The sequence below is a fragment of the Protopterus annectens genome, chromosome 5.part0 (assembly GCF_019279795.1).
Source record: "Protopterus annectens isolate FY-2018-M chromosome 5.part0, PAN1.0, whole genome shotgun sequence".
Classification (NCBI taxonomy): domain Eukaryota; kingdom Metazoa; phylum Chordata; order Ceratodontiformes; family Protopteridae; genus Protopterus; species Protopterus annectens.
Window position 1 is genome coordinate 1,085,601,883 of NC_056735.1, and position 13,871 is coordinate 1,085,615,753.

The window sequence follows — 13,871 nt, forward strand, 5'->3', positions numbered from 1 at the left end:
AGGATGCTGTTGAGTTATCAGTAGGATGTTGCTGTGTTATCAGTAGGATGCTGTTGAGTTATCAGTAGGATGTTGCTGAGTTATCAGTAGGATGCTGCTGAGTTATCAGTAGGATGCTGTTGAGTTATCAGTAGGATGTTGCTGAGTTATCAGTAGGATGTTGCTGAGTTATCAGTAGGATGCTGTTGAGTTATCAGTAGGATGCTGCTGTGTTATCAGTAGGATGCTGTTGAGTTATCAGTAGGATGCTGTTGAGTTATCAGTAGGATGTTGCTGAGTTATCAGTAAGACACTGTTTAGTTATCAGTAGGATGCTATTGAGTTATCAGTAGGATGCTTTATAGCATGACCTCCTTGGCGTTGACCGCAACACCTCCCAAAAACAGTGGAATTTGTATTGTACTTAACTTACAAAGATATCTTATTATTTATTTTATTTACTTATTTATTTAAACATTTTTAACTATGATAAAGCACTGGTCCACCTAGGCTTAGACCTACACCATTTTTTGGCTCAGTACAGCAGAAATGTAGTTAAAGAAACAATAAACTTTGATATTACTGAAACAGCATATGCAGAGAGATAAGTCAGTATAATATGTAGCAGAAATGAGCATAACCATAAGACATGATACAAGAATGCCATAACATCATATAGTATAATGTTTCTTTAGATAAGAGAATATGCAACGAGCATAATATATGCATGATGTACTACTGTTGTGAAGGAGGGTAAGGCTTGAATCAAATAAGGGGAAAAAAGGAAATAAGGGAGACAGAAAAGAGAAAAAAAAGAATTACAGTGGTATAGACAAGGTGGAAGAGTGCAGCAATTTACCATACAGGTTCAGGAGATTTGGACAAAACTACATGAGTCTGGGGGCACCCACCTGATGAAGCACAATTTAGACACAGAAATACAACCCTTATTATGTGACTGAGTGAATTATGCAGACCCTAAGAGAGGAACTGCAGGAGATGTCACAGTTTGGGGTAATCCAGGAATCCAGTAGTTTACTTCTCTTTGAACAAGTTTAGTAATAAAAGATAAATTAACAAATAAACATATTATTGTTTTATTTGTAATACACAGTAATAGCATACATTCATGATGCCTAATTTGAAGTATTCTTAAATTGAGCAAGCCAGCAAGTTGGGAGGGTGTTGGGATGGCAAATGGGGAGGGTCAGCTGAAGGGCCCCACCAAAATTGTCCAGATTGGGCCCTGCAATTGCTAAGGCCCACCCTGAATCCAAACAGTCCATTCAAGTAAGGGATACCTGATCCACCTATAAGAAGACCTCTTGACTCCCTACTCTGATTAGAGGAATGGTCCACACACTATAAACAAATAAATGTTAACACTATACAATGATTTGTTTGTTTTATTTGTATTTGTTGAACTGAGTCAAGCTCTGATCTCCATGGACCTTTTTCAGATTTTCAGACTGGGAGCACTGTACTGACTGGTTAAATGATTTGCTCAAAGTAACACAGTTAGGCAATGGGGCTGAGAGAATCAAACCCTGGACCACTGGACCACAAGAAACAGCGTGTTAACAACTCCTTAATTCTCTGCACCAACTGCCAGACAGCAAGACCTTTCTTTCACCCATGCTAAGAGAGTTATATATATATATATATATATATAGGCAAGAACTAATGATGATTGTTAGTTCTGATGATGTTTTCAAATAAAGCCTGATATTTGCATGTCACAACTCTCTCAATACAGTTATTTTAAAACAAAGAAGTAACTCTGGGACCTTTTTTGAAAGATTTGAACCAGCTGAACTGATTTACTACCAAAAGCATTACTGCCACCTTGTAGGACCATTTAACTAAATCACATAATGACACACAATTGACCACTTAGTTGTCATTGGTATTAAACCAAATTTAAAGCTATAAAGCCATTCTAAAACTTTTATATTACTGTTAAGTTAGTTTAAAAATACTTAAGTATAGGTTCATTGGAACACAAGCTACTGTGCAACTTATATTTAATTTGTTGGCCCTACTCTGTACTCCCTGGCTTGGAGAGAAGTAGGTGTATATTGGTTGAAGAGGAAGCACAACTAGAAAGGTAAATTGGGAAATTTTATAAGACGTGGCTCTGTGCCAGCCATTTAAGTACTTGGAAGTTCCCAGGTTACTAAGCACACCCAGTGGATCTTACTTTCTTTACTGAAAAAAGAAGCAAAGCAACTGTTACTTACAATTTTCACGAGATGTGCTGAAGAACACCATAGCATTTCAGAGATACGGTGACAGCATAGTTGGCCAGTTGGATAAAGCAATGAGGATAGCCTAGGCAGGTGTGTCTTGCAGTCTGGACAGCTGGAAAAGCTGTTCTAGGGAGGGGAGGAATAAGGCTTTCCCTGATCTCCTGTCCTACGGAAAGTGGTGGGTCATATGTCCCTTGGTGCACATGCAGTGCTAGAATCCCTTGTGAAAACCAGACATTTTACCAAAGGAACTGTCATGAAAGTGAGATGTGGCTTATGAGTGCATTGCATATGGTGGTTTGTATTTACCTTGTGACGGCCAATTGCATGATCCTCAGATGCTATGAGTATGTGTGTGTATAGGGATCAGAAGACTTAATACAAAATTTGATCACCTCCTAATGTGCAGTTGATGGCTCCCACTCCCGGCTAGCTTCACTCACTCCCCGGGGAGGCTATATAGGGTTCTCACCCCAGTGAATAAATGAGTGACAGCAAGGGATAGGTCTAATTATCAATAAGGAGATGAAGCCCAAGACATAATTCCTAGAGATGCAGATATGACATTTATACAATGTCAAAAAGTGTTCATCCTGAACCATCTACTTGTTATACAAGGTTTGAAAACAATGTACAAGTTAATGGCCAAATCCCTGTTTTCACCGTTGTTTAAAGAAATCAAGTTACAAAGTTTAAAAAATGTTTATTTATTATCTGTCACTGTGCCGTTATATAACTCTTTGTGATGAAATGCAACAGGACATTACCTGTACTTGTCATGAGCTTTACTCTGAAGGCAAATGAGGTTTTCATACACAGTAAAATTAATATGATCAAACCAGAAGACATTCTTAAATTTATCTGAAAAAGAAAAGAACATATGCAGAGATATTACTAAACTGAATTAAACTGAAACATTGTTAACACAGCATGCAGTATGTAATTTCATTTTATTTTAATCAGTCGTTATGATCATAATTTTTTTTTCAGTAACACATGACTTCAGTAAGGTGTGCATTGCTGAAGTGTTTAACTTCTTTTAAGAAGAGAAATTGAGTGGTGCATTTATTTAAAAGCAATATTATGATTTCCAAAGAAACACAAAGTTGCATGTTGTGCACAACTGCCACAGGCATACGACAACTGGAACCCAACATTTATAAAATTTTCTCTTAACTCGTTTTTAGTAAACTTTACACAGGCACACACATGTGTATGGATGCATAAGCATGCATGCTTACACACATTCACATGCACACAAACGCATCTAACGCATGCATATGACACATAGTTGTTCTTATACCTGCAGGCCATTTACAGGGCTGCAGTTCTCACTACAGAATACACTAAAAGTTCTTTATCTTTAATACACTCATTGACATACGCAAGCAATACACATACAAATATAACACAAACAACATTTATTTTAATATTGAGTGCCTTTTTGCAGATAATTACAAATGTTAAGGGATGTCAAGCAAACAGGGGAGAGAAATATATAAAAGTACTTAGAATATTGGTTTAAGGAGGACTAGTTTTTATGTCCTTATTCAGTGCCTAACCATAATCACTTTGCTGACAATTGTCTTTGAATTAAAATGGGAGGGAAATGCAACAATAACATAGCTATCCATATGACACAGGGACACCCTAAAATTTGATGATGCTGAAACTGGATGCTCATACTGGTGCACATGAGTAACCATATTACATTCTGCCTATGAGCTCAATATATACCCCATCATCAACAGTAAATATTTTCAATGCTATCTTACAAGGTATTACAAAAATTGTATCACAAAGAAATGTGTTATGATGGGGGATTTTAATGTCAACTGTTAATTTTTTTTCTTTCAAACTACCGGACTAAAATACTAGGCTTTGAAGCAACTTCCACAAATTATCAAAGAACCTACCAGGCCAAATACCTTGATGGAGCATACTCTTTACTGGATGCTGTCTTAGCTAACTTTTCATGCAGCTTCCCAACTGTCACAATTATTTCTAATAGCTTAAGTGACCACTGCCTTGTGATAATTACTCTGACCCTCAAAAAAGATTTTCTATATGTCTTATCTAGGTTTCAGGAAGTTCTTTTCCCCAAACACCAGATACTGCTCATTTAATGCAATTAGATGGCATAATCCTGAATATAGTACTGTATACAGCAGATGACAGCCTACACTGGTACTTCAGCAGTTCCTCAATACCTTGCTTCCTATATATAGGCAAAGAACTTTCCAGTGCAGCAAAGATGATTAAATGGAGGCATGTGCCACATCTCATTTCACCACAGCCCTGTAGAATGAGGGCTAAGACCTGAGAATGCTGCAAAGGTAAGCCATAGAAAAAATATATAAGGAGCATAGCCACAGCTAAAAATGGCAACTAGAACAGCAATACGTATCACAAATCAAGCTACATCAGAAAATAAAACCCCACTGGCAAGCAGTCCTAAATTGTTTTGAAAGTCCTAAAGCAACTGCCTAGCATCATATATACCAATTACTGTAACTGTATCATATCTAACCCACTGTTTGCTACACCTTTAAATGATCAACATCTCTTCCAGGATACCTACACCAAATCATCATCTTTTAATTTCTAGCCAAGGTTCCACTTCCTTTTCTACCTCATTTATATAGCTTTTGCCATTTTATTTTTTGAAGGTGTCCTCAGGATAATAGATTTACCTTATTGCACCCATCTTTCCATAAAATTGCAGCTTCAGTATCTGCCAAACCCTTAGCCACTTCTTCATATTCCTCTCTCATAAGTTCCTTCAACTAATATACTTCAAAAGATTTCAGTTTATTTATTTGTTTTATTTATCCTCTGTTGACCAGGTTAGTCCCACTAAACAGCCTCCATTCAGGGAGACCTAAACCTTGCAATACTCAAGGTGTGTGCAGCTGTTGATGATGAGCATTCATTCCATTCCTAGCACAGTGGCAGCATGTAAAACATGGTGGCCAAAGAAAATGGAGTAGAGGCACATGATGATTCCATAGAGATATTTGTTGATTCTGAAAAGGAAAGAGACATTCATGAGAAGAAAGATGGAAATAGGATCAAAGATTCAGAGATTTTTTCAGCGGGAGTTATTTGAAGGGTTAAAAGATGAAGAAGAAGAAATGTTTTTATTATTACAACCCTACAATCAGGAAGCTTGCAGGATGATTTGTTAGAAAACTTGATAGAACAAAATGAACCAGAGATGGGGAATTAAATATTGTGAGGAAAAATGATGGAGCAAATAAATAAGGAAGAGCAACAGCAAATAAAGAAGAAATCCTTTGTAGATGTAGCTGAAACACAAAAAGAAGCCAAAAGAGAGAGAGAAAACAGACAGGAGAGCAAGAAGAAGAAGTATGTAGTGACAATTCAGAGTAAGGAAGAAGTGGAGGTGTATAGGTATGAAATATGGGACAAGATAGTTGTGCCTTTAAGTATAAAGGCACAGGAGGTAAAAGCTTTAATCCTAATTAAAAAAAAAACAGACTTATTGTGACATTGTTTTTGAGACTGCTGAAATATTAGAAAAAAAAGAAGATATATACCCATGGAACAAATATATTGTAAAGTCTTTTTACTGAGAAATGCAGAAAAAAGTTCATATACAATTTCAGACAGAAACTGATAGAGAGACTGTAAAAGAATACTTATTAAGGAACTTTTGTACTGAAGTAAAGGACATTTCTAAAGTTATCAATAATGGAGGACTTTGGACAGGAGCTTGAGACTGAAGTGTGATTTTGAAAATGAAAAATGGCAGAAGAGTGCATGTTCCAGGTATGATTAATGTTGATGGTCACAGAGCTATTGCTATGTATTGGGGGTAATCAAGAAAAAAAAAAATATGTGGGAAGGAGTGACAGTTTGTAAATAATTGTGAGGAAAAAAGATGGTATTCATGTGGTGGAACTGGTCATGATGCTAAAATTGTTAAAAAAATATGTTATAAATGTAAGCAAACAGGACATGTATGGATGGTTTGTGAGAAGGAGAAGAGAGCCAAGTGTGATGTAGAAGAATAAAATAAAGAAAATGTAAATGAAAATGAGCTATTGCAACAAGAAGAACAACAAAAAGATAGGAGGGAAAGTAATGATCTAAATCAAGAAGATGGATAATGTACAAAAATGGGAAGGGGAGAGGGAAAGTGCAAAATTAAGTTGGTGATGAAGAGGATATAAACTGAAAAATAGTTAAAAAGAAAAGCTCAATTGGAAAAAGGTTTAAAGATAGGAAAATAAAATTTCAGGATTTAGGAATGAAAGTTAAAAGAAAGAAAGAAAATGCATAAAATAAATAATTTACAATAAATTAAAAAGAAGGGTAGGAAATAATCTTAGGATTTTATCTATTAATGTTAATATTATAAATAATGTATTTAGGAGAATAGGAGTAATAGAAAGGTGTAATAAGTGTAATGTAGATTTATAGTGTTAGAAGATATTAGGGCTTTAACTAAAGAAGAAAGAAAAACAGACAGAAAAATTATGGTTAGGGGGTTTAATATGGAACTTGACTTATGAAAATTGTTCAGGGATTGCTATATTATATAGAAAAGCAATGAACATTTTGGATGATATTTAGTTAAATTAGGGAAAGTGTATAGATTGATAGCAATATATGCTTATGTGATATGTAAAGAAAGGGAGAAATTATTTCAAGTTATATTAGACTATGTTGTAGCAAATATGGAGATAATGGTAAAAGGAGATTTAATTGTGATTTAAGATGTAAAAAGCAAAAATATATTAGATATGAAAGTAATTGAAGAAGCAATAAAATGTGGAAAGTTAGAACTATGAAACCTAAATAAAAGTATATATCAAAGAGGAAAATTTCAAACTGAGAGAGATTATTTTTTTATCTAAAAGCATGAGAACTATAATAGAAGAAGCAGCAGAAAGAGGTTTTTCAGATCATTTAGCAACATGGATTAAAATAGGTGAGAATAAAGAATATATAAAAATTGGGAAAGAAATTAACAGGACTAATGAAAATTAATGGAATGAGAAAGGTCGAGAAGTTTTATGAAAGTTATGGGAGGATCATTTGACAATGAGAGATTTTTATAAAAAAATGGTCAGAATGCTGGATAACACTTAAAGAAAAATATAAAAAATGTATTTAATATGGGAAAATAGGAAAAGAAAAAAAATAAAAGGAATATAGAACAATTCAAAAAACTGTCTTAAAGAGTCTTGATAGGAATGAAATGGAATATTTCAGTAAAGAACAAGAGATTTATCAAAAGAATCAACAGGAACTTAAAGATTTATTATCTAAGCAAAAACATTTTTACAAGGGAAAATAAAGAAGTATCACCATATTTAAGTGTGAAAGTAAAAGAAGAAAGTGTCATAATGAGAAAGATGAAGAAGAAAAAAAGAAAAATGGAAAGAGAACAGATAAATATAACGGATATCATAGTTACACATGTGAAAGAGATGATAAAAAAGAAAGAGACAAAAAGGAAAAATCTGCAGAGAGTGAAACAGTTTACAGAAGAAATTAATAAATGATCAGAACAAGAAATCACAATAACAAAAACAGACATGGTATTGTGGAAAATAAATTTAAATTTAGCAGGTGGACTGAATGGTATAGAATACTTGATGTATAGTAATTTAATGCAATTGCAAAAAGAAATTTTAATAAAGATATTTAATGAGTGGTTAAAAAATAGAGATTTTATATAAGAATAATGAACAAGGGGGAGTTGGGTTTATTGAATCCAGCAGTACATGGACCCTTACTAAATTTATATAAGGTCTTGAAATGGTTAAATGGAAAAGAAAATAAGTTGGTGTATATGTAAGGACAAATATAAGAAAGAATGGGGTTTAATTAAACTAAATAAAAGGGAGAAGGACTGGAGAAATGAAGAAATAAGAATCTATTAAGAAAAAATAAAATTGTGGAAATTAAAGATAGAAGAAATGGATGAAAATAGAAAAATGTGGTACAAAAATATAATTTTGTAAAATGATTGTGTGAAACCATGGCAACATTTAACAAAGGAAAAGATAAAAGCTGTAAAGCAAAGAAATGGATGGTTTATAAAAAAAATAATATATTCCAAGATTACTTATGGAGGTTACAAATTAATAAATTACCAGTGAAAGGAAATATGCCTTATACAAAAGCACTTGTCTCTATTGTGGAGCAAGAAATAACAGAACATTTTTAACATGTAAAAGAGTTAAAATTTATGGGAAAATAATAGAAAAAATAGTTAAAGAATTGCAAGATTACAAACAGATAAATATGGATATGATTGAATAGCTTTTTTATGGGAAAAATAGCAAAGAATATGCTAATACTTTGGATAAAAATGTTTTGCATTATATGAACAATTTGGAATGAAAGACTGAATGAAATTATGTTTAATAGAAAGTGGATATTACCAAATATAATAAGGAAAATTAAGTGGTAGCTGTGAAAAAAAGAGTGGTAGTCTGTACAAATGTAAATATTTAACAGTAATGAAGGAATATAGCATGTGATGTAAATTCTTTGTAAATGTGTAAATATGTATATTGTAAATAGTTATGTAAATAAAGAACTCCTACTCTTTTCAATAGGTGCTTTTGGATCTTTTACATCCACCTGAGCTACCACCAACTGAAGACAATGGGGCCTCAGTTTAAAATATCTTCTGAAAGATATCATACTCTGGAGTGTAGCAACCCATGATGCTATACTGCAGTGTCAGCAATTCATCTACCTTGTCTGGGAATAAAACCCACAGCCTTCTGCACCAGAGGCAAGTTTGCTAAGTGTTGTACCACTGTCATTGTTAAGTAAGGTCATTTGCAATCAAACAATAACAGTACCCCTAAACCACCTTGTTAATGTGTGCTAACCTTAACCCTAATCCTGTAGCTTATCTTACAAAAACTCTTTCTGTAACAGCAGCACTACATAAGACACTTGATCAAACATCACATGCAGCAACACACATGCACAACACAAAATGTATCCCTTACCCTAGCCCTTATTCTAACTCTAACCCACAAACATTCAAGCAAACACACCTACCCCAAATGCTCAAACATTCAGTGTATCTGAAAGTTTTTACATTAGAATTCCAAACCCACATTTACCTTACTCACATGCAATCAACCTTCCTATTTCTGACATCTTTAACATTTGACCTAATTTCCAAGTCATTCACTCTGATTAGAAACTGTAGATTTCACTAAAACACCTAAAAATAACAAGACCAGCCCATTAGTGGTAAAGTTAAACCAAAAAAGCAGGAAAACCAATATAAAGACACAGCAGGAACACTCCAGAATTAGTGTAAAAACTCTTTATTAACAGCTTTCATACACATGACTCCCTCAAAAACATTTAATCAAAGTGAATTCAAACTTATATAAATAAAACCACCCAGTAAGAAGTAAAAATCAATTAAACAATTAAAAAATGCTTAATTAAAAAACTTTATAAATGAATAATAATTTTAAATTATTTTAAACAATTATATTCTGCTAGAAGAAATATTGAATATAATAGCATCATTTTATAACTTTTAATTTTCTATCTTTCAAAAATATTTTATATTAACCATGCCATTTAAACCAGGGTATTTATCAGCCTCTAATTTAATTTACCATTTGGCTTCTTTCATTTCAACCTTGTTTTTGCAGTTGCCACCCCTCAAATCCAATGGGACCTGTTCTAGTATTGAAAATATTTTTTTTTTATATTCTTACAAACTTTTGAATATTTAAACAAAGCATTTTTTTCATCATTCACCTTGATAGAACATGTGTTCTTTTATTCTTTTCTCTAGACTCCTAGTGGTCATACACACATAGAAGATGCTACAGCCTGAACACAAACATCAACTAATCTGTTTGACTTACAAGTAAATCTCCCAGAGACGGCAACAGTATGTTGAATATGGACTAATGAGATATACAGTCCCTCTAAAATTAACCTACACACTGAACAAAAACTGCATTTGTATGTTCCCTTATTTCTATCTGTTTGTAATGGAACAAGCTTAGTATTATCCCTCTGTACTATAAACTTTAGGCTATTGTTTTTCTGTATACAAATCTAGGGGTCTTGACAATTGTTCTAAACAAATCAGTATTTCCTTCCAGTATCTTCCAGTTAGCACTGATACATTTTTGAATAGCATGACTGTCAGCAGACATGTCAACAGTCGTCCTATCTACAGTAAACAGCTTTACCATATCAAATTCTTTCACCTTAGTAAAAAGTCTAAGATAGATTCAAATGCCTTCCTTTTGGAAATGACTTCTGCTGTTTTTAATAAAAAAAAACTATTATAATCTCTTGTATAAATAAAGAGGTTATAAATGTAATCTCTTCCATAAACTTACTATTGTCTGTAGTCAGTCTAGAGGCTCTAATAAACTGTCTTCTTGGAATATATTCCATGGTAAAATCCTTGATTACAGTCAGGGTGTCCCACAGGGCTCTGTCCTAGGCCTTTAATTGTTTAGATTGTATCTTTCAGAGCTAACCTTTTCATCTGAGGTGTTCTACAGTCTATATGCAGATGACCTGAAATTGGGTAAACTGATTATATGTGTTTCAGATAAGGCATGTCTGCAAAATAACTTGACTAAATTGACCATTTGGGCACATGAGAATAATATGCTAAATACATCAAAAACTAAGCACATGAGATTTGGTAGGCATAAATTGAAAGGTAAATATTTAATACAGCACACAGTGATTGAAACTGTAGACTAATTTAAGGACCTGGGTAAATGGGTAGATTCAGCTATGAGTTTTTCTAATCATATCAACCAATTGGTTAATGATTTATAAAGTCTAGTTAATCAAAATAATGAGGTCATTGTCTGTTAGTTACATTAGACCCAAACCTGAGTACGGAATAACAGTATGGAAACCCTGTAAAATAACAAGCATGAGTCAACTGGAAAGAGTACAGTGGAAATATACAAAGGGTATCCATAGATGTGAACATTTTAAGTTATTATGAAAGACTAAAATATCTGAACTTGTACAGTGTCTCTTACGGATATCTAAGAGGAGATCTTATTCAAGTGTATAGGGCATTTACGGACAACTACCTCTGGGAATGTTTGGGGTTATCAAAAAGTACTAGAGAATCATCAGACAACCTATGGAGAAGATTCTATAGGAATGAGCCGTGTACTAATTGGTTCTCTGACAGAGTAGCTGATGCATGGAACGGACTACCAAATTACTTTAAAGGAAATAGTAGTTTAGATAGTTTTAAGAACAGCCTGGAACAAGTGTTTTGGTATATTGGCATGCTAGATGGGCATTAATGCCCATGCGTGAAATATTTGTATGCATGTATGTATATTATTTTTAATAAAAAATGGATGGTTACTCCAATAATGTAAATGCAGCTATCAATTTTTTTGTCCTGTATTGATCAGTGACCCTATAAGATATTTCACCACTGCAGAAATATAAAAAAGCAACTTCATGCATTCATGTTTCTGGTATAAAATATGAAACTTTGAATATAACATAAAAATCTTATGTGTGTAATTGATTGTACTGTGGTCACATTGACATGGACAAACCTTATGACTAGTAATAAAATGTAGTTTACAAAAAAGCCAGGGATGTTTTGATTTCAATAATTTTGAAAGGAATTACTGTTTGAAGTAATGAGGATGGAAAGGAAGTGTTTGTCTTCAGCTTTATTCATTACATTCATCTTCCATCACCTGCTTTATGCTGATGACATGGTCTTGTTCTGCTTCAGCCATTCTGTCTCTTCTCTTAAACTCAAACTTCAGGCTGATTTTCATGCCCTTCCTCAATGAGTTTGTGATAAACAATTACTACTAAACTCCTCTAAAATAAAAACAATGCTTTTTTGGCACTAGGCGAAAGTTTCCTTCTATCTTCAAGCCTCTAAAAATACTTGCTCATCTTAATAATACTATTGAAATGTAACTTCATTCAAATACTGAGGGATTTGGTTGGACCCCTTTGTAAATTTCCAAATCCACCTGCACTACATATACAAAAAATCAACTTTCTCCTATTTTGGGCTGATAAGATCTCCCCTTTTCTATCCAGGCCCTGTAGAAATGCCATAGGTATAGGTATATTACTGGCTCAGCTAGAATATTGTCTCCCAGTAATTGCTGCAGCTTTTAAAAGAATTATATCCACCATTCAGTCCATTTCAAATGGCATTTGTACACTCATCACTCTCTCGTCAAGAAATGATGACCACCGCTGCAAAACCAATGAAAAAGTTAAGTGGCTATGAAACAGTGTGCTGACTTTCTACTTGCATCTCAACTATTTAAACTTATCAAGAATGACACCTTCCCTCTACTAGCTTCCAGACTATTCAGAGATGCACCAACATACATCCTTAGATAACTTAACTACTCATGTCTTCTCCTCCAAACCCCCCAAACTAGGTTCACTGCACAGACCATGATTTCTCAGCCCTTGGTCCCAAACTATGGGAATTTCTTCACCCTTCTTTTCTTAAAAATCATTCCTCTTACCCCACTTCCTGTATAAACATAAAAGAATATTTCAAGACTCTAGGAAAATGCAATTGCTATCTCTCTGGTCACTTAACTTAACTTCTTCATTCCTTTTTTCTGTCTTATACCTTGCTCTGACTCTGCTTCTGATTGTGATTCTTTCAGTATCCTAACTATGATGCCACTATATTTAATGCATGTATATACTGTGCTTTTTTCAGCCACTCTATATATATAATGTCATTTATCTGTTGCCTTTATACCCTTAAGTCAACCAGGATATTCACTTTGTATATAATATATGTATTTCATTTTGTCATGCTCTCTCCTTATAGTCACGTATCTATTGTGTTTTCCCTGGACTAAGATTGAAATGGGTCCAGTGCTCTACACCGGTTAGCAAATTCAAAATAAAATAAATAAATAAATAAATATTGCAGTGACTTAACTATATTTTGCTGCATTGTCTCAACTAAAATATCAATAAAAAGATCAAAATACTAACCTTCTAGCATACAGTTTTGTTTTACAAAAAAGGCCTCCTGATACTCATAATGAGGTCATAACTCTATCCACAGTAAAATATTATAATTAGCCTACAGCCTCTATTTTTTCACACACAGTAGAGTTACTTGTGACTTTTACATGAAGCTTTCAGTTATCCTATTATTTTTAACTTTAGTAGGTCTCTTTCACTTCCGCAGGAGTGTTGAGCCATTTAACTTACAGCATTTGCATCCTGATGTGAACATTGATAGAACTGTTGCAGGTCATGGTTATGGGAGCTTATTTAAAGGACTTTTGAGATTTATATAAGAGGTCAAATTATTTAGAAACAGGCATTCATCAAATAGGTCTGAGCAAGTTAAAATGGCAATGGTGATGCAGATTTCTTACTTACTAAATGAAGATTATTTCTTTACTCTTCAATTTTACTTGTTTTAATGCATCCTATGTATTAGTTTGTCTGTGAAACTAAAGCTAGGATTTTTTATAAAACTGGGTTATTTTGCAATATTCATATTTATCCATAATCATGTGTTAGTATCACAGCCATGTACACCCCTACGTTGTCTGAAAATTAATACAGTTCAGACCACATTGGATTCATGAATAAAACTGTTTAACTGCATTT

At 33.6% G+C, this 13,871-nt stretch overlaps 1 protein-coding gene across 1 annotated transcript in view; it reads right to left on the reverse strand.

The window, feature by feature from the left end:
- The window catches only part of LOC122801535 (interleukin-1 receptor type 2-like), a 311,639-nt gene that overhangs the window by 257,364 nt on the left and 40,404 nt on the right, over positions 1 to 13,871 (reverse strand). Inside the window, exon 2 of the mRNA XM_044070956.1 lies at positions 2,996 to 3,089. Within this exon, the coding sequence (XP_043926891.1) occupies positions 2,996 to 3,077 (82 nt within the window). The 5' untranslated portion in view covers positions 3,078 to 3,089. The remainder of the gene's footprint in view (positions 1 to 2,995; positions 3,090 to 13,871) is intronic.